Genomic DNA, 26622 nt, shown 5'->3' with positions numbered 1-26622 from the left:
AAAAATGTGCAGCACAGTTCAACTGGGGAAAAAGCTTAGAGAATACTAGATCACTGCAGAGGAGCACCAGAACTGTGAGTGCTAGAAGCTAAATACCGAGATAAATGGAAGTCAAACATCTTCCTCAAGATCTGCTTTGTTTACTGCCTGCACAAGATCCTGGATAATGAAAAACAACAATAGCCTTTTTTTATGATCACCTGAGTACTTAAGGTGTTGTGTTGGACCTGTTGTTAATAGAGCTTCTGGCAGCTACAAGGAGAAACTACAGTTCAACTTAGGTCTCCACAGCAGTCATGTTTAAATCTTCAAAAAACCCAAAACATTCAGATCATTAAGAGGTTACAGAGGAGACTGTTTGCCCAGAACATTTAAAACAACCTGCCAAGATGCCTGCCATTAATGTTGCAGGATCCCTCCTGAAAGTCCACTTAGTCCCAAATCTATATCAAACACTGCATGTTGACAGGAGCCAGGTCTTCAGTCACTCTGAAAAGCTGGGCCTGGACCCATCCTCTTATTTGCATTTCTTACCAGCTAAGAAGTGCTCCCTCCTCCTGTCAGTCATTACTTATTTTTGCAATTGCTATTTTCACTATAATATGGGGAAAGCAGCAATGGGACAGCAGCACACCTGAAAAAATAGCATACCCCAAAAAACCAATGCAAAGCCCATATGCCTTTTCCTCCAGTCTGGGCTTCTAGTTCCAGAGACAGGAAGGCCATATGTGCCAAGACGCTAGAGGGAAGGTACCTGTAAGCAAAGTGATGGTGTTCATACTGCACAATGCAGTTTCTTAGCTTGCATTTGTCACTAAACATGTAGAATGTCTATAAGCAAGCTCCAGAAGTGTCTGGGATCAGCTCACAGGAATCACAGTCAATTAGAGTCTTCGACATGTGTAACCTATTACAGAAAATCATTTTTGGAGTCACAAACCAAATGTCTTCTTGTGCTTCTCCTCATTTCTGTCAATTCAGTGGAGCTCAAAGTAACAAAAAAATCTTGAGAGAGTTTATCTTGTCTCATCTATACAGGTATTTTCAAATCTGAGAGTCAAACTTACTCCAAGTGCGTCAACTGAAAATAATTTTATATAGCGTGTACCATTTTTGTATTTATTTTGTCTAATGATATACCCCTTGCAAGTGCCTTTCTTGTTCAAGACAATTTTATAGAAAGTCATGGTCAAATTCAGCTGAGTAAAAAACAATTAAAAGAAGAGTGAGACTAATTTCCTGCCTTTCCATGCCTTCATTCTTCCACTAATGGGAAGGAGAGGATTCTTTACACACTTTTGAAGTCTCCTCCTCACACTAAACTATCATATAACTACTCTTAATTCTGCTTGATATCCAGTTTCAGTACTCCATTCCCCATTGCTTCAGAAAGCAAGCTGTCAAAGAAGTGACAAGATCAGGAAAAGTAGAACTCAAAAGTTAACAAGTGCATGCAAGATCAATGATCCGAGAAACAGGTCAAAACTACTTAGACAAAAGGGCAATTTATGAATCAGAATGGAAAAGAAGCAACAATTTCCAAGTGTGTGACCAAGTTTAATGATACATCTGTTCTCCGAAACACTTGACCATCAATAACATTTCATGGGTTATGATGCCCAGAATGTTATTTCATAGGTGTTTTATATGAATATTTACAAAGACTTTCAAAATTCAGTGGCACTAAACAAACAAAAAGAACTTAAAACTTTAAGCTACAATGCTTAAAAAATGTAAACAGTTTATTTTACATCGTTGTAAAATATAAGAACTTTCTAATGCAGCTTAATTTTATCTGGAAGGTGAATATATCCTGGTGCCCGTGAACAAGGAATGAGAGAATTCTTTACATAAGTATTGTGCTCCAGTGTGCAAAAAATTATATATAAGAAAGGAATCTAAAGTCCACAACAATTAAAAGACAACAAAAAAGTTCTCACGTCCTGAAGTTGAGAAATTTATAAAAACATTTACACATGGTTGCTGACCCATCAAAAACTTGCATAACTTAAAAACTCTGAACAATAGCTACTACAAATTCAAGATCTTTCTCAAATGGCATTTTGTGCAAAGATCAGACTAGATCATTCAGCATTTTTCCAGCCATACCTCCACCCCTCCCTTCCCATCCCCATTCCTGACATCTAGTGGCCACAAGCACCACTAAAATCCTTTTGATATATGTTCAATTTAGTGCATGTAACCAAAAGGCACACACATGTGTGAATACGCTTTCGTGCAGAAACCTGTGCAGGTTCACAATTACGTTGCAAAACAACTGTTCGTAGGAAGTTTAGAGTCTAATGTTTGGCAGGATTATTCTTACACATTCCTTTTTATTCTACAAGCCCAGGTGTTAATAGGTAGACACTGCTTTCCAAGGATCCAATATTTGAGTAGCCTTAAAATAAAGATTTAAAAATAAATCAGCCCGTAACATTATTATATTAGATACTTTGCTTTTGCCCGCATCATTTATGGAATTTTAATCCCACAGTACCATAGCTTTATGCTGTCAGTTGCAAAACAACTAAGATACATATTTCTTTTTGTTAATGAAGACTTTGATTGCTCCAGTGAAGTCAGCCGATAAAAGCACTTCTGTGTGATCTGTCTTCAAAGCTCCTTAATAAGGAAAGAGAATAAACTGTTAGTTCATTAAAAAAAATTTTTTAAAAATCAAGCTCTCATTAAAAGATAAGCTATCACTGTGACAACCTTCTTCCTCTATCACATTCCTGTTATCTAGCCAATACTTTAAGAAACATCTGCATTTCTAGGAGAGGGACTTTTTCGTTATATATTGGTACAGCTCTACCTCCTAACAGTTCAAGTGTAAAAACAATAATCCTAAAGTACACAGGACAACAGCTATGCCTCTCACTTCACATTCTCTCAGGTTTTAAGAATGCAACAGCTGCCAAAATGTTCAACTGCTAAGGTAGGAATATATATCCACGCCACTGCAAAGACTTTTCATTTCAAGAAACTCCCCTCCCAAATTGCAAGTATTCTTCATAACCTTTTCCTCCTCACACCATGGTATCAAGCAGAGCCCATCTTAAACACCTACCAGAGGGTATGGTATCTGATGTTTCAGAATCTTCTCCCTTACTTTCAGCTTCTTGCTTTTCAGAAGTTTCCAGTGACACCATCAAACCAGGATTGGGAGCAAAAATTGCAGATGTGACCACTGCATTGTGTGCTTCAGAAAGACAATCCAATTTTGATTACCTTGTTTCAGGGAATTGTTAATTTTACAAGAATAGCAGGCATAAATTTTAGTAAATATCCAAGAATCTCAGTGCTAGTGGCACCAAGTAAGCTCATCATTCAAGAAACAATTGTTATTGTTTTATAAGCTTAGGGATCTCAGAACTTCCTGTAAGTGCCCAAAACTACCTGGCAAGACCTCCAAAACACGTTTGATACAAATACGGTCCCACATTTCCCAAAACCTCTGTGTGTATAGGAGATAAGAGTTGCTCTTTTTTTTTTTTTAATCCTGCCATGAAAGAAAAAAAATTTGCATTTGTTTTCAAAGCCACTTTTCCATAAAGGATCTAAGGACTGATAATTATTTTGATTACTACACTTATACAACCAAGTTCTGCCAGTGAAACATTCAGAATCTCTTACTGAAGCTGGACAAACTCTTAGCTACTCTGACTCTTGCCATCCCAATCAGCATCTGTAGAGAGTTTCCTGCGGAGACGGTTTTCTGACAGAGTCCACTTATTGAAAATCCACCAATTACAATGCATCTTGCTAATAATTTGTTCAAACTAAATGAATAGTACTGCTGAGCAAATAAAAACTAGAATTAAAAAATATTTAATTTTTTAAATCATATGAAGTTCAATAAAACAAAGATCAAAAGTTGATTTTTACCTTTAATCCCTTCCCAGAAATCATTACGGTCTCTTCTTACAGATGTAAACTTGCTCAAGTCATGGTATGTACTCCAAATATAAACATATTTATCTTCTGAACCACTTACGATGTAGGTAAAGTCATGGCTAAAGATTCAAAGAAGGAAACACATTACTTTTCTTAGCTGTTCAAGCACCTGTTACAATACCTCTCCAGAGGACTTGCAGCTTTACAAGTGCAACCAGGCTAAGTTCACAATTCAAACTGATCCTTTATTTTAGTGACTGCAGCTCAACAAAAATACAGTCCTTAAATGAATGTGCATGCAAGCTTCCTGATGCTCTCCCCTCTGGAAGAAAAAATAGTTCTCATGAATAGCACACAGAAGCTGTTCTCCTGCAGACGTAGAAGAGGGTTAGTCTAACAGCTGTACTCAGCAACAAGAAAATGGCATAAACTTTAAGTGCAATTCGCATCTTTGAGTCTAGAACCTGTGTGAACACTTGAGACTGTGTAACAGGACTTGTTTACAATATAGTAACAGGCAAAAAAAATCCACACAGGTGGAAGATGAAAGGCGTTCAACAAGATTGTAACCAGATGACTGTATAACACACACTGACAGGGGCAAAACAGTACCTGCAAATCCAACTCAAGTATTTACTTTTAATTTACCTACTGCATGAATATGCTACATATCTAAACTCTAAGTCATCTACTTACAGGGCTGTAGCATAGTTAGCGTTAATTTGGGAAATTAATCTTGAGCAGGGGAGCTGGACAAGATGACCTCCAGAGGTCCCTTCCAACCTCAGCCACTCTGTGAAATACTGGGTCAGCCTTAAAGGTGCTTTCAAAGGCCAACAGCTGACAATCAAGATTAAACTTGGCATTACTCCTTAAGTGCTGCCGCCCTCCTCCACTCAAACATTCAGGTTAAACAGATACCCAAGCATTTTTCCCCTTTGGCTTCTGCAAGACTCAAAGAGGGAATAGAACAAACATTCTTTTCCCTCTACTCCCTCTCTTTTACTACCTTAAAAACCAGTATTTCCATGACAGTCACAGTAATATACTCAAACTCAGACAAGCATCTTAGGCCAGCACAGAGAAAAAAGAAAAAAAGAATTCCAACTCAGATTTGCAGCCTGTTTCCTGACAGTGATGACACACAGGCAGTGACCAACAGCCTTGGGTAACAGATGGGTGACCAACACATCTGCAACAATACCTGACAAAATTAAGGAAATAAAACCTATTTATCATGGAGGAGAGAAAAGATGCGGTGTCCCAGCCCCACCAGTTCTAGCACAGTTCCTGTATTTACAGCAATAGTAATGGACATGGATCGTACTGTCAATACAAAAGGATTCACTCATCCACAGAAGCTCCCTGCTCATAGGCAGCTTTGTCATTCTTGACCAGAGCCTTTAGTTACCTTTGTATTCCGAGCCAAGTGATATTTCACAGGCTCAGCTGCATACCAAGGTAAACAGATTATTTAAACAAAAGCCTCTGTACTTCAGCCACAGCATTTCCCAAATCCAACAACTCCATTGCTGTAATACTGTCTTACCTAAAGCTGGCTTTGATTTGGCTGCTGCTGTTGACATAACCTTTGTATTTCATAGATAAAGACAGATCTCTTAGGTCATACAATCTGATTCTGGAATCATTTGATGTCACTAATATCTAGAAAAGAAACAAATAAAATTTAGAAGTGGAAACATTAGCATGTCCAAGAATGAGTATGAGTCTAAATCAGCAAAGAGTAATGTTCATTTTAGTACTGTTAAAGGACTTCTGATTTAAGTCAGTGACTACAAACAAGACTTAGCACAAACTTATTAAACATTAGATACAAGTATCAGACTCCAGTACCGAGCCAAAGTTGCACTGAAAGACAGTACCTTATTTTCTCCAGGCAAGGGTTCAATGCCAGTAATTTTTCTTCCAACTCTATTTCGGCCTCTGGTAGAACGCACATGTATTTGTGTATGGTACTTCAAGTGCTGAAAAGATATTAAAATGTATCTTGATTTGAAATAATTGTGTAAAAACTTTAAACTATTTTGCTTCAAGTTCTAATAGGTTTGTTTCTTGATATTTAAATAAGCATTACTTTTAAATCTGTTTGTTATTTAACATGAAAAAAAATTCATAGTCTCAAAAACTTTTTACCTCTGTGTCATAGAAGATGCATCTTCCATCATATGTGCCTATGACTGCGTATTTGCCATTCTGACAGAAGTTGGCAGCTGTAATCAATTTCGTCTGCCCATCTACTTCATTCCATAATGCCACTTTTTTGTCAGGAATGTTCCATAGTCGGAGTTTCCCATCCAATGAACCACTTAAGAAGTACCTGTCATCCTGAGAGGACAAACTACATTAATCTCTGCTTGTGCTATGAGTATGCCCTGATTTCCTTAAGACCTTCCCGCCCCATTTCCGAACAGCTTCTCTCCAGAACCTCCCAAATAAGAGCTCTCAGATGAGTTGATTATAATGCTTAAGAAGGCTGAAAAGATAGTTAAAATTACTGGTAAATGGAGTTCAATTTCTTACAGATTTTTGACAAGATTACACACACGCAGTGTGTATATCTCAAGTTAGAAAATTGTTCACTGTTACCACAATTATTTTTCTAACTTACATTGAGAGGGTAAAAAGTACTAACCTTGTCAGGAGTTGAAAGCTCCTTTCAGAGTTCCCGATACATCTACCAGTTATGTACGCTCAGGGAACACTGGAAAACGCGTTTCCTCTACTTGAGTTTTATTAATATTAGGAAGCTTTATTACAGTATTTTCTAAAAATCATCAAATAAGATAGGAAGGGATCTCTGGAGGTCTCTGGTCCACCTCCCCTGCTCATAGCAAGGACAGCCTCAAGAGTTTGATCAGGCTGTAGAGGGTTATATCCTGTCAAGTTTTAAACATCCCCAAGGATTCTGTGGTCTCTAGACAATCTGTTCTATTTCATTATGATTTTTTCCACTAATATTTAATCACAACATCCCTCATTGGAAATTCTGACTTTTCACAGAGTTACTCAAAACTATACCAGCTGTGATGTTACAGCCAACAGACAACTCACTTTCCACATCATGCTTACAAATGGTTAAACCACATGGACACTGCTGGTGAAGTTTAATGAACACTTAAAGTTTTGGAATATTATCCAACAGGGATATTTTTAAAGTGCACAAACTCTATTACTCGTGGTTTTTTTTTTTAATTGAAAATAAAGGGGGAGGACTCTTGTAATTTCAGATTCTGCCTCTCTAGAAGAAAGAGGGCAATTACACTTACCCTTGGATGGAATGCTATAGCAGTGACAAAGTCTATATGCTGGAAACAGCAAAGACATTCTCTTCTTGATATGTGCCATAATCTGACAGTCTTGTCCATAGAAGAAGAAAGCAAAAAGTAATTCTGTGAAACAAGAGAATTCTATGGTTACTAATAGACAAAAAAGTAACAGAAAATACAGAAGCAATCTGATTGGTAAAGTCTTACCAATTTCTCTGTTGCCATAAAATTCAACATTTCATCCTTTCACATAAAATGTTTTATCCGAATTATCATTACTCATTGGTGCTTTCCTTAAGCCCAGTACACTGATGCTCAGTCACAGAAAGTTTTCTGGAAGAATCTCAGCGGAAATGAATACTTGGAAAGTAGTTAAAGTATTCAGAGAAGAAACAGCACAACATGCTTCAGAGAAGGGGTGAGAGTCTCTCCTGCCCAAGATCCTTCAGCCAGACTGTGTTCTTAAAATTACAACTGTATTCCAATGTGGACAATTAACTGAATAAGCTTTATGTGAAACCTTTCCAAAGTTAAGCACAAGGTAATTCTCTAATTTTAAGATATATGTATATATTCAGCAACTTTAGAATCTGTACACTGCATAAAATCAGTGAAGCATACTGAAGACAAGAAAAGCAGTATCACCATAAATCAGATATCACACAGCTCAATGGAAATTCCTCCCACTCTGAACAATTTAACTCCACTATTGAATACACAATTGTAATTGTTACTAGCTTGATTTTTTTTTTTTTTTAAAAAGATGACTTTTAATTAGAGAAGGCCAAGAAGTTTGTTCATTTTATCGCAACTATTTCAGCTGGAATAAGTGTTGTCTCTACAAATCTTTTCTCTTAACTTCAATGATTGTTTCATATTGTTTAGATGTATGGTTCCAATGGCAATTGACAAAAGAAAACAATGAAAACACAGGAGAACTGTGTAGTCTGTATGAAGGTGCCTTACTTTAGACCAGGAAAGATCAAGAAGATCTGCTGTATGCCCTTTGTATTTGCAAAATGGTCGTTGACGAAACGGGGCATTTTTATCATCTGGGTCTTCATCAACTCCACTGCAAATCTGTCAGAGAAGTGTATAGAAACATTACAAAACATTAGCTGGAAAAATTAACAATAAAGCAATTACTGCTTATAAAAAGTACAGGGTCAATAACAATTTGAAGAACAACTCTTATGACTTTAAAATAAACAACACTGCAGTAATAAACAACCAAGGTAACTTTCAAGTACAACGGGCTGTGAAACATCACCTTGAAATTCCAAAATTAAAAAGCTCTACATTTTCCATCCATACAGCTTTTATTCAGTAGGATAAGAATGGGATAAGCTTGACAGCAATTTAAGCAAAAATCTGAAGATAAGCGTTTGGAACAAAGAATCTTGAAAACTGCATTCCAGTTTAGAATATAAACTGTGAGTTAAAGTTTCTGTGTTTCTAGTGTATATCAAGAATGATAACTTCCTAATAAAAGCCCCTTTCAGAATAAATAGGTGCAAAATAAAAAACCCTAGATGTTCCTATACAAAAGCTCTCCAGCAAAAAACCACTCAAAACAACATCCCCGGTGTGTGTGGCTAAGCAAGCCTATTCACTTACCTAAGCTAAGGAAAGATTCCCCCCCCGCACCCCCACCAACACAGTGCACGTTAAATAACGCTATTGCTAAAATCTTTGCTTAAACCCCGATTTCATCATCTGAACACTCTACAAGTAAGAGTGTCTTAATACTTTTGGTCAGTCATGTTCCATTTTATCCTACACAGGTGTGAAAAATTTAAAAACGTCAGGTTTTATTATAGTTCTGAGGATCCCATTGTTGAGTTTGGCCTTCTCAGAAAAGACATCAAGTCAGATGTTAACAGTAAGTAATGCTTCGAGGCAAAACACTAAGACAGGAAATTCAACAATGTAGGTTTTTTTTTCCCCTTTAGCATTTCACTCAGAAATCTACTCTGGCAGAAGGCCACAGCGAAGCTATGGAGATTTTGTAATGTATTAAGTTTAGTGATGTACTTTCTTGCTTGCACCCCACACCCATGGGATAACAGTATTTGACTGAAGGTGTCTATTGATAAGACACTTTGTCTATACCTCAAAGACACAGGCCAAGAACTCTTTAATGTGTGTTTGAATAAAGCAACAGTGAAGATCTGGCATTACAGAACAATGCGACCCCCCCACCTCTTCCCCTCCCAACACTTACTGTACATACCCCTGCATCAGTATCAGACTTCGAAGAATTCAGACTCTCTTGAGATGGGGAGGGAGAGACACGGCCTAGAACACAGGCAGAAACACCATGGTCAACTCTAAGTTCCCAAATAACTAGAAATTCTAGTGTTTTAGAGCTCTAGCAATGCATAGAAAGATACCTTCTGTGTTGTACTTCATTCGCATGTTATTGAAATAGTCAAAAGCATTCTTTAAAACCCATATTCTTACTACGTTGTCCTGTCCTGCAGATGCAAGTAATCGACCGCAGTGAGAGAATTTCATTGTCCAAACAGCACCCTGTCAAAACAAGAAGATCATTGTTTAAGTTACATAAAGTGCCTTTTTGCATATCAAAAGTCTTTCTATAAGGTAAACTGACAAGATTTAGGACATATACAAGTAAAATAAACGGTAGGTCAAAATACTGAGAAGTAATTGTTAAGACTGGTGGATTGTGCAACATATTTGCAAAAACAGTTTGAAAGAAACAGCTCACGAGGCAGATTACTGTAGGACAGGAGTTAAGGAAGCTCAGCGCTACCACAGCATTCTTCATAAAACTGGTACGGTTAGTAACAGTCAGCAAGCCAGGGTTCTGAGTGACTTATAACCTGCTATTTGATTTATAAAACTGGCAAGTATTTGTAGCTGCACTTGAAGTTAGCACAAGTTGCACTAACACTTTTTTTTTTTTAAATAGAAATTGTGTTTGGTTACATCAATTCTGGCAACCAAAATGAGTACTACATATATTTGTTAAATTCAGAATCGGCATGAGGATTTTGCAAAGCCTGTGAAGACAACAATTCTTCCTCCATTGCAAAGTCCGAAGAGTCAGTAGTCAATAAAACACGGTATCACACAAGCAATATTCCATTTCCTCCTGTTATTTAATGAACAGCTATTAGGCATTTGACTCCACCAGCCTAGCATCCTTTTAGGATGCTTTTGGGGAATTTCCTAGGTTTTAAGAAGTCAAATACTGGCATGATGGAAACTAACACAGATGGATTACCAGTAGGACTGGAAACTTTAGTTGTGGATGACAAGCTTGAACTCTCCAGTCACCGAATTGATTGCTGTAGGTCATTATCCTTAGCCTAACACTTAAAGATGGGGAACTGTTTCAATTGTTGTCAGACAGTTGCTGTCAGCAGAAGAATCTGGGAAGTCAGGAATACTAGAATGTATTTCAGACTCTGCAAGGGAGCGTGCACACTTCCAACAGTGATGAATAGGTACTTTTTCTGCCTCATTCTCCAGAGGCATCTCTGCAAATATCGTATCCCGGTCTCTCCCCTCCTTATCATTCTGATCCAGATACCCCATTAATCTCTCCCCACTTTTGCCTCCAGAACCTATCTAGTATTTCTATTCAATACTTGTGTTCATATCTCTAATAGGCAGACTAGTTTATTTGCTGAGTAGGTCAACCCTGCTGCTCTGTGCTCAGTTCTGGTAGTGGAACACAGCCTATTTCAGCCTAAATTTGTAATTGCAGGAACCAAGAAACCAAGTACCACGCAATACTAAAACTCTTTCAAGGAAAAGCTCTTGAGAATCGCTGAAGCCCGAGTATCTACAGACTTCTTTTTTTCTGAAGATCTGATCAAACTAGCCAAATTTTCATTTCTTGCCAGGATGTTATTTTCCAGAATGAAACTGCTCTTCAAGAAGAATAAACCTGACAGTAATTTCTGGAGGTCACCAAGTAGAGGAAAACTAAAAGTTGAAACTCAGGCTGGACAGATTCAGCAAAACCACAGATGAAATTTGAGACCTACCATATGCTCTCCACTGAGATCCTGAACAACTTTAATTTGTTCAAAATCGTAAGGTCCCTTGAAGCCATGTGCTGCTTTGAACTTAACTGGTCTTGTATATGGCATCCCTTCATCATCACTGGAAGAGGGATCGTCTTGATCTGTATGGAAGACTAAGAGGAACACAAATTCAACAGTACATATCGCAGCACACATTTAGTCTATTAGTAAGCATTTGCCAATACTTTTTGGTAGCAGATTAGTCTTGAATTAGCAGATCTTTATAGGCAATATTAAGATCTTAAAGCAAAACAAGAATACTGTTGCATCAAGGTCTAAAAATACATCTACACTAATTTTAGCTTGCAGTGAATCCAAACACTGAACACTCAAAATAATAACTGCTATCCATTTTTGTTCTGCCCCTTTCTTTGCACTGGGTCTTGCATTCAGCAGATCCTGCACTAAGTGATTTCTGTCAGTTTAATGTGTGCTGAAAATTATCCATTTCATTGTATCCGTTTCTTCTGACTGAATATGCTGAAGTGGCCTGGTGCTTTGCCCATGAAGCATAAAAATTGCAAAAGAGCTGGGGCAAACAGCCAGTGGCAACATAAGATGCTGAAGTGCAGCAGTTCTATGGCACTTATCTCAGGCTGTGGTTAGACTGGCTTACTGCAGTACTAGAAGTCTATCTGAAAAACACTGATGAAACAAGAAGGGAGAATACAGTTGTACCTGGAAATCTTCTAACAGGAGCTCAAGCTATACGAGAATTTTAATGGTGGCACTGGTTATCAGAAAACAATCTGATTTTATTAAAGTAATGAAGACAACCCCCACTTCTACTTTGCTGGAATAACTTTCCAAAAAGGTTTACATTTTGATATCCAGACAGCTTTCTAACAGCACAACAAAAATTATAGTATTCAATTAGTTTAGCTGAAAAGGTGTTTCAACTATTACTTTACAAGAATTCATCCTTGTAACCCACTAGTCTCAGAATGCCTACCAAGCTACAAGCTTTAACTCTAAAAAGCCACATCAACTGTACAATGGTAGTATACGGCAGTATATGTCCCTCAGACAGCTGTCATTCCTAGAAGCCCAAGGATAAACAGACTATCCTATTAAAAAAAAATATTAAAAAGTCAGTGTCACTGACCTTCGTCTCGAACACTCTTAACTTTATTTACAGCACGTTCACCGTATTCTTCAGCAAGGTGCTTTGCTCGCTTTACAGATTTGCCAAGGAACTTCTTCAGCTGGGTCCTTAAAAAGCAAGGGCACTTTTTCAATGCATAACACTGGCAAATTCTCATTTTTTGCTGTTATGAATCAATAGTTTTGATTTGAAATGCAGTATTATCTCTTTCCATTACCACTTCTTAAAATAAGCATTTAATTTGCCAGCAGTCACGTAATCTTCAGTTTAACCGCAGAGCAACGGGCGTACGTAAATTCAGGTATCACTTGTACTTAAAAGGTAACTTGTTCAGAAGTCAGAAGGAGAGCTTCAGCTTAGAAAAACAGAACCTGCCTTTTCTTTGTAGGGACATGAAAAAGCATCTTACGTTTTTTGTTTTAACCTCCCTCCATCAGAATCGGTTTGCTGTGTCTGCATTTTGTCTTCATCATCAGACTGTGCTGCATCGTTACTAGGAAATACAGAAGTGATTGTTTAATATGAAATCATAATGAGTTTAAATTGAATGAAACATTAGTAAAGTAGGACCTGCATTTTAGGATCCATCTTTATTCCTTCATGTAACACATTGGAAATACATGGACATGATGCTAATCAAGTAATAAAACAGATCTTTCAATTCCTAGGCATCTTGATACAAAACTGCATACACACTACAGATGCCAGAGATACATTACTTGCTTCCATAAATTCAAAATCTTAAGCTTATTGTGATGCTTTGAAAGCTAAGAGCAGACAAAATACGTTTCGTTACTAGGAACTGATAACACACCACCTTGTTCTCATACCTTGCTTTCCATAGATTAAATAAGTTAATACTGGTTAATTCTGAAACAGAAGTTTGTACACAGAAGGGTACAGTTCCACAGAAGTGAGCTTTCAATGACTATATAGTAATGCAAAAAACCTGTCTGATGTGTAATTCACATAAATCTAGGTCTCTGAAAAAAAAAACCCAACATCTAGACTGACAAATTTCCTGATCATTAAGGAACTGTGTTTTTCTATCGAAGTTTACAAACAGACTCAGTTTTAAACATTAAAAGGGCCTAAAGCCCTGCTGACGACAGGAAAATCTCAAAGTAGTCAGCTCTACTGGGGACCACAGATCTTCAGAGCACCAAAGTCTGCTAAATTAAACACTGAAAAAGCTACAGGAGGTGGTAGCATGAATAACATGTAGTACTTGAACATAAACTGTGTTTAATTCAGTACAGAAATGACAACATTTAACACATCAAGTGCTAATTACACTTCAGCTGGATTTTCAGATATACTTGCCTGTCAATTTCCAGCAATATCATCAACTTTTAATTTACTTAAAAGTATTCAATAAACAGCCTAGTTCATAGAGAACTGGGAATTAGCATTAAAATTAGTCAGAGACAGATTGAGTGGGACTCTCTTTACTTGCATAAGAGCTGCGTCCGTGTATGCAAAAACTATGACAGCAACAGTATCAAAAAGAGCTGAAAGCTATCACATCATTCATACCTGACGTATTCTTTAGTTCTTCTCATGATATGCAAAGTTAGGGGATTAATGCCTGTTGGCAACTTTTCTTCTGCCAAACTCAGGGGTATTTCCTCACCTGTATCAAGGTTTTTTATCATTACGCTTGCTAGAATTTCCTATGGAAAAAATAAGATGTGAAATCAAGATGACTTGATTAGACTCCAAAACCTAGGGCAAAATATAAATCATCCAATCTTACAGATTATTTATCTTAATGGGAAATTCTGTAGCTCACTATATATTTATTTTACAAAGACTAAGTTTAAGTTAAAATTGCCTTTAGCTTGTTAGCACAAACATGATCAACCACTATACACAGATGTCATCACAAGCTTCAACTTCATAAATCAGAAATGCAGCTGTACAGATATCAGCCACTGCCTGACACGTTCCATGCTCATATCAAACATAATATGTAGTTAAAAGATTTAGAATATCTGAAAGGGGAAGACTTCAAACAGCTGTAGCTTAGATTTAGTCAAAGACAACCTTTACCTAGAGAGAAAAAGCATTTAGACCTAACTACTATTACACAAAGTAAAAGGGTTTTTTGGAGCATCTCATGATCTATTCATGATCATACATCTGTTTAGCAGCAGCAAAAAAAACTATACACAGATATATACAAATAAAAACTGTCTGCAGCTCAATAAGGATTAGGATTAATGGAAGTTATTAACTGAAAAAAACTATTTCTTAATGTTAGGAAAATCATTCTCCTATTGCTGACTCCTTCCCCTTTTAGGTACATGACAAAACGCCAAGTTTGCTGGTGTTCCCTCACACTGAAATCTTGTAACATGTTTGCACGGCTACAAACACAAACTCATAGCATTTCAGATCTATTACAGCTCACACTTTCAAACGCTAATACTACAAATGACTCGGGGACCACAAAGTGCTTAGGTGGACAAAACCAGAATGCCATCACTCCTGTTTGCATCCCTGGTCACAGCATATAGTGGTTCAGAGTGCAAAGAGTGATGTGTGACTACTGACTACTCCCAATTAATTTGACAGACTGGAAAAGCAAGTACAAGAATGTACTATGCACAGACGTCGTGGTTTAACCCCAGCTGGCAACTAAGCACCACACAGCCGCTCGCTCATTCCCCCCCAGTGAGATGGGGGAGAGAATCAGAAGAGTAAAAGTGAGAAAACTCATGGGTTGAGATAAAGACAGTTTAATAAGTAAAGCAAAAGCCGCGCAGGCAAGCAAAGCAAAACAAGGAATTCATTCACTGCTTCCCATCAGCATGCAGGTGTTCAGGAAAGCAGGGCTCCATCACGTGTAACGGTTACTTGGGAAGACAAACGCCATCACTCCGAATGTCCCCCCCCTTCCTTCTTCCCCCAGCTTTATATGCTGAGCCTGATGTCATATGGTGTGGGATATCCCTTCGGGCAGTTGGGGTCAGCTGTGCCAGCTGTGTCCCCTCCCAACTTCTTGTGCACCCCCAGCCTGCTCGCTGGTGGGGTGGGGTGAGGAGCAGAAAAGACCTTGACTCTGTGTAAGCACTGCTCAGCAGTGACTAAAACATCCCTGTGTTACCAACACTGTTTCCAGCACAAATCCAAAACAGAGCCCCATACTTGCTACTGTGAAGAAAATGGACTCTACCCCAGCCAAAACCAGCACAACAGACCACATTCATTAATACCTCATCCGTGAGCTCTCTTCCAGAATTAGACCTGGGTCTCTGTGGTCCAAGTACTTCATTTGTTGTTTGACCATCAGCTGCTTTCCCATTTTCCTGAAATTTTGGAGACAGAACACATTATCTCTAGTGTAACACTAGAGTGACAGAAAATGTTGCAGTTATTGAACTTAAAATAATTTCCTGATACCTGTGCAGTGACTATTTTATCTCCACTAGTTGCACTTGCCAAATCCAAAGAAGGCTGAGAATCTTTGGGCATGCCTTCTGTCACTGTACTTGGAGTTAAGAGACCACCAGCTCTGAAGTTCTCTCGAGAAACTGAAGAGAGATTCATATTAGAAAGAAGATCATAACACTTGCCACAGACACTCTACAGACTGTTAGAATCCTAACATCGTACTCTTGAACACCCTTTCTGACAAGTCTGATTTTTTTTTTAAACATCAACTGCCACCAAATCTACGTTATCAATTATATATTTCATATATAGTTGGAGGCACAGGCACGATTTCACACCGAGTCCTCTTAAGTTTTATTAACAATTTTTTTTTAGTCATTTCTCTAGTAACGCAGGACTACTCATTTTCATGAGACCTCAGTCTACATCTTGACTTGTATTTCTATGCAAATACAGATTGCACACTTTTTATGTGAAGTGTGAAACTTTTTTTAGTTTCTGTATCAATGAGGCAACTTCTCCTTGCTACAGAAGTAGCTATTTTGGTAGGAAGTGTTAGTTTACAAAACAGTCCATGAATTAGGAACACTTGTAATGCAAAAGGGTATTTCTCCACTGTAAGAAGCTAAGAGTGTTGAAGAATTTTTTTTCCTCACTTAGATGTCAACTAAACTAAAATCACATGATTGAATGATTCTTCACTCAAAACACAAAAATAGTAACCACGTAGATAACTAAAGCCACCTAAAATAGAATACTTGCCTTCTAAAACAGGTTTTTGCACTTCAAAATCCAGTTCACTCTTCTTCTTCCGGGGTGGTGGAGCTGGCCGTGCAGGTGGTGGTGGTCTTGGAGGAGGAACATTTGTTGGAGGTGGTGGCCGTGCCGGGACAGGCTTCTTTGTGCTAGCAACTATATCGGGTTCTACAGTAAGCTGCCTTGGTGGTTTTGCTGGAGGCATTTCTTCTGCTGTAAAAAGGTCTTTGGTAGACAAATCTGAAGCCACTTGTTCCAAAGTATTTGCCTCTTTCTTGTCTGTTATGTCCTCATTTTTTGATGTTTCTTCTTGTGCTTCAGTTTCATCCGTTTTATGGTCAGTTGCATTTGTTACTTTTGTTAGTTTATGAGTTTCCTGTTGCTCAGAAGTAAACAAAAGCTTCCCTGACTCCAATTCCGTGTCCTTACACACACTCTGATACACTGGTTCTCTAGGGTCGTCTTGTAATGGTATTTTTTCAGCTAATACTTCTGGAATACTACTAATGATACCTGCTCCAGAAATCCAAGCATTTGCATCTGAAGTTGGAACGGTCAGCTCTTTTCCTCTAGAAGCTAAAGAATCATCATCCAGTTGTTGTGCCTTCTGGCTTTCTTCTATAATACTGTCAATAATCTAAAAAACAAAACCAAAACCATTCTACTGTTAAATAGCAAGCATTTCTAGGGTACACTCACCAGTCAGTCTGTACAACACCCACAAGAACTCTTCCATTGTATACAAAATATAATTTGTTTAAAAATTCTGGAGACCTAGGTGCAGAAATAGACATAACTGAAAAATAAAACAAAGTGACTGATTTCCATTCCTCTTTAATATACTTTGAGAGAAAGTTAGGAAACAAGAGCCCTTCACTCTTCAGAGTTCTCATGGCCTGCTAAATATGACCCTGTAAATTACTCAAATAATTCAACACCGGAGAATCCTAAATATGTTTTTAGAGTGCTTAGTTTCATATTTACCCTTTAGATGGACACTCTTATTAACATTAATGACAAATTCTAACCTGTATTAGTTTCAGGATGAAGACTGATTATTAAATTATGTAATATTTCTAGTGTGACGCTGGAAGCACAAAACAATATTTAACTAACCTCTTTCGAATCATCTTGTTTCATTTCCTGTACAAAGGTCTCATTTCCAGCTTTGTGTAGCTTGCTGTCCATATCCTATGGAAAAAACAGATGGTATATACCCTAAGATGATGGTAGTAAGTCCTTCAGTTAAGATGATCTAACAAAAATATAGCAGCAACAAATAAAATAGCATAAAGGACAAGAATTCTGCTACATTTTTATACACTGCTGTCAGATAGATGTTTAAACAGTAATGCACAGTACACATGAAGAGTATTTCACACCACCATACACAGAGAGAAAGCCTGCACACTATTAAACAAAAAAGGCAGTTATCTTTAAGAGGTTTCAACCTCAACTAAAATAAAATTGAAGGTAGCATGAAGTTTAGGGAAACATACACATTTAATAATCCATATTAAAATATTTTTTTCTTTATCAGCTTGTGGGAAAGGATGCAAGAACTGTATTATCACAACATATAATAGAAACTTTTTTAGAAATTTCCAGGTTAAGTCAGGCAGATCTATCAAGTGGTCACAAATATGCCTTTGAGGTTCTGACACAGTCTTATGTTCTACAATTTATTCCTAGTGCACAGTGTCTATTTTTGCCATCAGTCATCTTTATGCAGATCCTTCCAAAATCTAAATAAACTGCAGCAGAACAAATGAAATGACTGGATTTAAGCAAAACACAAGAACATTTTCAGAACATTCGGATAAAAGAGTGCATGAATATTCAAAGCTGAGTATACTATTTATTCTTTATATTTGTATAATCAACACTACCAGGATATTATACTACCGATGTGAAGTCAGTTTGCAGTTTAAGAAGTATAGATTCAAGATGTGCAAACAGCATCAACACTTTGGCATATGGTACCAAACAAAGAATTAATAAAAGCAATTCACTAAAGGTGGCCTCCTGTGCCAAAATAACGTGGTAAATCTTTGTAATAGGACACAGTCTTATTTAATTTAAAAAAAAATATTAAATAAATCATACTTAAGATAGGCAGCCCTAGGAATATTAGAATTAGACTACACTTTGGGCATGTTAAGTATGGATATTCTACACAGAATCTTAAACCAGAACTGAAAATATTCTAGTTGTGAGTGAACATATTCATCAATTCCTGAAAAATCTTAGGTTCAGAAAAGCAAGTAGTTTATACCATAGAAGGATAACGCTTTAACCTCAGTTAACAGGTCTAGAAGGAACTTCATCATATGCCTTCTGTTCCACATGAATCATTGATCACATTGCCTATAAGCGTATAGCAATATCTAAAGGGAACTCCGATAGAATCCTTGATGTTGGAAGGGACCTGTGGAGATCCTGTAGTCCTCAAAGCAAAGCCAACTAGAACAAGTGGCTCAGATGTGTCCAGTCAGGTTTTGACTACATCCAAGGATGGAGACTGTACATCATCTTCATGCAACTTGTTCCACTGTTTGACCATCCTGCAGAGTCTATTTGGTGACCAAAGCTGCAGATAAAAGCCTGTATTTGTCTCACAAAAGAGAAAAACTCCTCACAACTGGCTCAAAGAATTAAGTTACTGAGCTTAAAACATTAAGAAAAAACAAACACACCTCAACCGATTCCCTGAGTTGCGATACAGAACTGCTGTTCTCCTCCTCCTTCCTGTCTACAGACATGAAACACTCTTCTGTTGAGGTCAGCAGTCCTCGACTGTCTCCCCACAATGTTAAAGCCCCCAAAGGCTATAAACTATTTTTGCTAGGCTGCAAACTGCTTATACAGTTTTGGATATGTACAAGATACCTAATCTCCATATTAAACAGGTATTTTAAAAGACCTCCCCACATTTTTTTGGACCTTGTCAAGATTTACAGTGACTGTCTAGTACAGATATCTAAGGAATTTCTCCTCAGACTTTTTTTTTTTTAAAGACACTTCGCTAGTCAAACAGAATCTTTATAGCATGCTAACATACTATAATATGTTTGGAAAAAAACACACAACTCTTGTAGACATCCATCTTAGAGAGTTCTGACCTCAAGAAATGCCATATCATGCACAGACAGCTGCAATTATAGAAAAATTCTTCCTCTCCACTCCCTCCGCCTCCTTCCACAAAGTTTTTCTAATCTAAATGCAAGTTCTACTTTGCTTTATCACTAAAATCTATCTTCAAAGGTATGACGACTTAAATACTTAAGTGTAATTAGTGTCTACAGAAGCCCATTATATTAATTTCTAATTTTATTGACATTAAACTCACACACCTGTTAAACTTTGGACTTAGGAAATATTTCTTACCTGTTCCAAGACAAACTATACCATTAGTCACACATTCACTCAACTGATACGGTACCAAGCAGAGAAGCAAGTACTTTTTCCACCTTCAAAAACTTAGCTTTGAACAAGTGACTTCGGAAGATACTTAAAAAAAATAAAAAACCTACAAGCAATGTACAGAACTTCATAGCTAATAATTCAGTCAACAAGACATTAAAGTTAGTTTTGAAGTTCATTGATTGCACCGAGTTTAGTCAGAACGATAGAGCGACATTTCTTGAAAGGCTTACACATGTAATACTTAATCCTAAAAGGGACATTAAACAGCACACAAAATAGGGGATAAGTCTCTGTTCCATAAGAGATACCGTAAGATATGGTATCACTGTAAAAAGATTATTGATTCAGAGCAGAGTGCTGCTGACAAATCAGAAACACTAATTTCACTAGGATTTGCCAACACTTTGCAGACAAAACGTCAAGCTTTCTTTACTCTATGTAACAGTGTTGCATAGCATCACCTTTGGCCCTTCTGAGACCAGGAAATGAGTGTTATTTGTACAAAGTTCCAATTCCTCACTTATTTAATGTGTGCCAGATTCAGCTGCACTGTCACTATGCACAGATGCAGCATACCAATTACCTGCGTGGGAAGTGGCAGCGCTGTCTCATTAAGCTAAATATAGTGTTTTATCTTCACGTAACCTAGAGGGAAGGCTTTTGAAGTACAAACACTAAGATTTTTCTTATTTTGAAGGCAGAAGAGAGCAAAGAAAACTATTTCATATAAACCGAGACCAAAAACCAAGTGCTGCAGAGACTTGCTTACTACTCACAAATCACTTGAAAGAGGGTAGTCTAGTAATTAAGTAGAGCTCAATTAAATTGCACATATACGTTTCAGAACAAAATTAGCTTCAAGACATGTTAACATACCCTAAATGAAAGTGAAGTTGGAACTTCAAGAGACATAAGCACAACACTTGCTACCTACAACAAGGAAAGCCTATAATTTCCTGTCTGTGTAGATGTTAGGGCTACTGTAACACATCTACTTTAGGTAGAAATGCTCAACATTATGTTCATCAACAAGCATTTGATTGATTTTAAGAAGAAACTCACCTTTAATACATGGGATCCGACTTTCATTGGTGACCTGTTAGAAGAAGACAGAGTTAGGTAGAGCTCCAAGAAAAAAAAAATCTCTTGACAGTAAGCTTCATATTAAACAGTCTTTAATACAGTCTTCGTTTACAGTGAATGTATACTTGATACTTTAGACGAGCAACAGAGTGAACGCTTCTCATACCACTTCTTTACACAAAAGGCTCCAAATAGAGTTAAGTATTCAACTATCTACAATGCACAGATCCACAGCTTCTACAATCCCTGAAAGTTTCTCAGCAGAATCTTCTGGAAATCATATTTCTATCACCCTTTTCTAATAAACTGATGCTATTCCAAGTACAGATTTAGAAACATTTTGCATTACAGAGAATTTAAATTTAGCATGTACAGGGAGCACGGGGTGGACATCAAAGAAACCAGAACTTTCAGAAAGCAGAAGTACAAATGCTTGCAAATCAAATGCCTGAACCCTAATCTGTAGAGTCAACACTATCATAGCCATTCTGCCCTTCAGCCTCTGTAGTAAATGTAAAGTCTTGTTTCTAATCATGACGCTCGGTATAAATATAAGTATTTACATTATCACAGGAGGGAATTAATTTTGCACTACTTTCCAAAATGCATACTCTGAAACAGTGAATTTGCATTAGCACCCACTCACACATAACCTCTCATTTCACTAATTACATGAAAGAACAAGGTATCTTAGGGGAACGGTATCAAATAATTACTTCTCTTCAGGTCACCACTCAATCCAATCAGTGAACGGTCAACTCTTACTACATCCTGAACTTACATCTGCAGAATTCTAGAAGATATTTAAATATTGAGTCACACTGTTTACTCTGACTGCAGGATCTTACTCATATATAAAGATGTGGAAAGGCTGGACCAGATGATCTTTCAAGGTCCCTTCCAAACTAGGCCGTTCTATGATTCTATTAGTTTATCAGTCACAAGGAGAGACCAAGTTACAGATCACTTCCTTAAAAGCTTACTACCAAATGAACAACCTGGATTGTACAGGCATCCCGGCTGGTTACCAAGGTCAGTGACACTCGACAACTTTGAGTATCATCTTGTACCAAGCAATACAGACAAACATAGAGATCTCGGTCTAATTTGCACCTCCTGCCTCCAAAATGATGGTTTCATGGGACAATACAACCTTCTGAAAAAGAAAACTATTTCCATTTCATTTTTAAGAATTTCAGTTCTTCTCTTTACTATCTGAAAGCATTTCATCATAGAAAGAAAAGATCACATTTATACAGCAGAGTTATCAAGAAAGTACAGTGGATTGGTATATAAAGACTGCATCATTTGTAACTAATTTAACACCTTAAACCTAGAGGCTTCTGTCCAGATATTGACACTTAAGATGCACAATATCCGTAACACTGTTTTGAGGCATAATCCTCCTAGAAGGTGCTAACCCCAGTGTGCAAAGAGCAAAATCAGTATTTTGACCTGAAAAAATAAACACATCTTTTGTCCTCCAAAATGCATTGCCAGGAAAGGCCACAGCCTGTGTTGAATTTCTAGTTACTGAAACATTTTCAGTTCCACTATCAACTCTTGGATTTCCTTGGAAATAGGTGTGTTCTATGTGTTCTACATTAAATCCACAAGATGACTTTAACAATGAAATATATTTATAATTACAACATTAATGCCTGGGCTTCAGCAAGGTGTAGGGTCCTATCATACAAGGCACTGCTAAGACTTTACAACCTAAATAAAATGCAAATCCCTCAACTGCAAATAGATACTTCAGTTTTCTACTGTGACACTTACCACCAATTAGCATGTCACTTCTGGTACAGGCAAATCATTCCTCCACTGGTAATACAAAATATGAGGTTCAAAAGACATTGCTACCCTTTCAGACTGCTTTAGCTAATTAGTTTTGTGGAAAATCTGCACTTAAACTAAAACAGATGTTATTTCCCACTCTCATGCTTTACCTTGGGAAAAAGCTGCTCAAGTGATAAAGGATACAGAGATAGCAGGTATATAACATAACAGTGCTGATAGCTTGGTATAGCACACATACATGTCTTATGTTAGGGTGAAACGCTGTCCTTGAAATTACACGCTTTTAAAACATTGCAAAACTTCCGTAACTGTTTGGCAATAATACCACTTTCAGATCAGTTTATAATATAGCCAGATAAGTTTAGTGGCTTGCCTGAGATTATTTGAGCTATGTGTTTATAAGCACCATTGCTCCTTTAGTCATTATTAGTTGCTGCTTACGTGCTATTACATTCATAAAGACAAAGTCAGGCACAGAATAAGTTTGGTAACGGAAGGCTCCTGTAGTTCAACATTACTCTGGGATGGTCTCGCCACTTCCCAACCAGCTGAAGTTACCAGCCTTCTCCACTCTCCAGTTTTACGGATGCAGTATCTGAAATGCTTGCATTTTTTAAAAAGTATATATAGTGCCAAAAGTGTCTGAAGAGATTTATATGAAGATAAATCCAATGATAAAATATTGATTTTGCTTTGAAAGGTCTGTAGCTTTATGGGGTTATCAGGCAGAACATCAAGACAGAGATATGCCACAGAAAACATAAGGTAAAAACTTAATTTTGTTGTCTAATATGATTGTTTAGTAAATAATGGGATTTAAAAATTGATAACAACAGATCTTGTAGATTGCATTTCACATAAAGCACTTCTGAAGTTTTCTTACATGATACTACTCTAACACCAGTTTAACAAAGGAAGGGTTCAAGGTTATCTACAAAGATTAAACAAAATTCAAAGAAAAATCCCATTTCACCTGCACAAACATAACCAGATGCCTGATTAATCTGAAAGTCAAATAAACTCCTGAAGAACTTTTTTTTTTATTTATTCAGCTGTCAAATTCATCCTAATACTGACCACATTATAGGTACTTGCCATTCCCACTATCAGTTAGCTCCAGCCTAGTACCTATTCAAAATAAGCTTCACATTTCCAACACATTGTTGCTAAGTTTTGTGACAGAAAACAAAACATTCAGCCCGTCAAAAAAAACCCCCAAACAATAATGTGAATGACTGGCCTTGGTCAAATCCCAGAACCACACTGCCTGCTTTCCTGGGAGGATGTACATTGTTACAAAGCAGGTGCGCTGACAGGCAGATGAAGAGAGGTTTGAAGTGTACCTATAGCAGCAGTACACTGCACAGAACATACAGGTTCAGCAACCAGCCCACTAACTGTATTTACTGCTGTCCTTCAGCTTGCAGAGGCACACGACGTTTTCCTCCCTCTAACCTATGGCTGGCCTGGAAGCTACAATTACTCTTGATGTCGCTCTCCGTGGCAGTCCGCACCTTCAGACCCACGAGGATTCATTACTGCAATGCACTGTTTGGGCTGCCCTTGGAAAGCGTTTAGGAACTTCAGCTAACTCAGAACGCAGAAACTTGTCTGCAGTGCTGCAAGTCACTATATCAACATAACTAAACACTTCACACTCCATCTGTTTGCTGCCGAGATCAGTTTTGCACGTTGGCTAAAATACACACCAACAAAAAAAGTTGTACTAAGCATGTCCCATGTGTCAACAGGGCACAATTTAACATTATCTAGCTTCCTACACAGAAGAAAACTACATTCTTCAGGAAAAGCAAAGTAGAAATTGGGAGCTTATATCCAACTTGAAAATTCCACTCTTCCACACCACATGAGACAATTAATAAAACAAATAAATAGCAAGGAAGTCAGTAAGTTTACATAAACAGTTGTCACCACTTTCAGAATTTCTGTATCAGCAGTTACTAAACTTCCCCACACGGAACTCAGGGCAGGGGGGGAGGAAGGTACAAAACCCCCATTTTTAATGAGGGCAAATATATCTACACCACTTTGCTAAAAACTGGCTATAGCACACGCTGCCAAAAAGGACTCCCAAGTGTTTTTCCTGATCATCAGAACACTGAATGCACAAGGAAATGCCTCAAACTGCAGAGGGCAATATGCACTTGTTTTCAGTTGCCCTTCCTCTCACGAGAAGGTTTTGGGTTTTTTTTGTGGGTCCCAACTCAACGCCATACACATGCACAACTCTCAAAACTACAATCTACAAACCTGCTTCCAAGAAGCGTCCAATGTAAATGTGAAATTAGCTCTTAAGAAATCTCAAAGCTTATTTAGAGAAAATAATCTCCATATTGTTAGCACAGATTCAATAACAGACTGAATTACAGATTCAGTATCTGTATTGCAAGCTAAGCCCTCGAGATCACCTCCTTACTTGACTCAAGCTGACAGAATTCTATTGACTTGAATCAGTGATGCATTCTTATAGGTTATGGAAGAGCCATAGAAAAAAAAAAAACATCCTTCATTTTAATTTCTAGTGAGTGACTTCATATTATCAAGTTCTGCTTAGATACAGGTGGGGGAAACCTGCAAAGTCAGGACATATGGCATTATCTGTATCAAATAAAAGGTAGGATGTGTGGCTGGGCCAGATCTAATGGCTCACTTCTACCAAAAGGTCTGGTTCCCCCTTCCTGCCTGTGGCTTCTAGTCACACAAATGCCACACCTTCACCCTCTCCTGCCCCCACCCTGCCAGGTTCCAGCTGTTTTAACTTCTAGAAACAGCAAAAACTATTCAATTTTTCAGCTGTTTTCAATTACTTTGAGTTAAAGCAACTCGTAGAAGAGTCTCATGATTACTGGTGCCAGAGCAAGGTAAGCAGCTGGAGCAAAACCTCATTTCAGCACAAGCGCTGTTAATTTGGCTTACCACATCTTGCGGAACTGTGTGCCAAGATGTGCTTCTCACCAGGCTATGTATAAAGCTAAGTTCAGAAAAGCTTTGGTACAGGATGTGTGGGTGAGGAGAACAGATCTAGTCCTTCCTTTGTTCTAGGCATCCAGTGACCACGGACACACAGATTAAAACAAGCCCTTAGTCAATTATTAAAGCTTCAAACGGATGGATACCACAAGCCATATCTTATTGCTCTTTGAACAAGCTACATGAAACCTCATCCTGCAAGGTCAAATAATGGAGAGGTTTGGTCCAGACTACATGAAAAACAGAACTGATACAAGCCATAACCTGTTTAGCACACAACCGGAAAGAGGTATTTACAATTTTAAAAGAGGGAGTGTATTTGGCTAACATCAACAATATGGTGACACGGTTAGTTTTGAGGTAACAGCACTAGGAATCTACATTATAATACGCTGTTAAAACTTCACTACACTGAGCCACAGGCTGGCTAAATACAAGAAGCATCGAAGCAACACCATTAAAAACAAATGACAGAGCATGCTAGAAGTTGTTTTACATGCAGCAACTGTTAGCCTGTTGCTGAAGAAGCTCGCTCTCTTCTTTTTCCTCAGAAAATCAGTTACTTTTATCATATTTCAGGGATTAGTTCTGTCGGTCCCGATTTCATCTCCGCACGTCTTCTCTAAAAACTACATACTGCCAGCCCAAAGAAGGCAGATATGATCTCATCAGGATAATGGCTACCGCCATCCCCACAAGCCTTGGAAAGTACATCGAGAACTGCTCGGTTTCTTCGCAGCCTCTTGACTTTCGGGCTCGCCACTCGCTCAACCGACCCACCGCCGAGCGCAGCCCCGCCTGCCCGCGGCCAGGACGG

At 37.9% G+C, this 26622-nt stretch overlaps 1 protein-coding gene across 1 annotated transcript; it reads right to left on the bottom strand.

The window, feature by feature from the left end:
• Positions 1 to 1536: 1536 nt before the first annotated feature.
• Positions 1537 to 21018, bottom strand: WDR44 (WD repeat domain 44). The gene is made up of 19 exons (XM_009331690.1): positions 20991 to 21018; positions 17619 to 17693; positions 16509 to 17139; positions 15756 to 15886; positions 15569 to 15661; positions 13887 to 14023; positions 12760 to 12843; positions 12351 to 12457; positions 11207 to 11358; positions 9581 to 9719; positions 9421 to 9485; positions 8154 to 8267; positions 7188 to 7310; positions 6055 to 6246; positions 5784 to 5885; positions 5450 to 5565; positions 3892 to 4019; positions 3074 to 3205; positions 1537 to 2625 (listed from the first exon to the last, which is right to left on the bottom strand). The coding sequence occupies exons 1-19, from the start codon at positions 21015 to 21017 to the stop codon at positions 2531 to 2533; spliced, it is 2643 nt and encodes an 880-aa protein (XP_009329965.1). The 5' UTR covers position 21018; the 3' UTR covers positions 1537 to 2530.
• Between the last annotated feature and the right edge of the window lie 5604 nt (positions 21019 to 26622).

Source organism: Pygoscelis adeliae, unplaced genomic scaffold (assembly GCF_000699105.1).
Source record: "Pygoscelis adeliae isolate BGI_AS28 unplaced genomic scaffold, ASM69910v1 Scaffold79, whole genome shotgun sequence".
Lineage (NCBI taxonomy): Eukaryota > Metazoa > Chordata > Aves > Sphenisciformes > Spheniscidae > Pygoscelis > Pygoscelis adeliae.
This window is presented reverse-complemented; position numbering and strand designations above follow the sequence as displayed.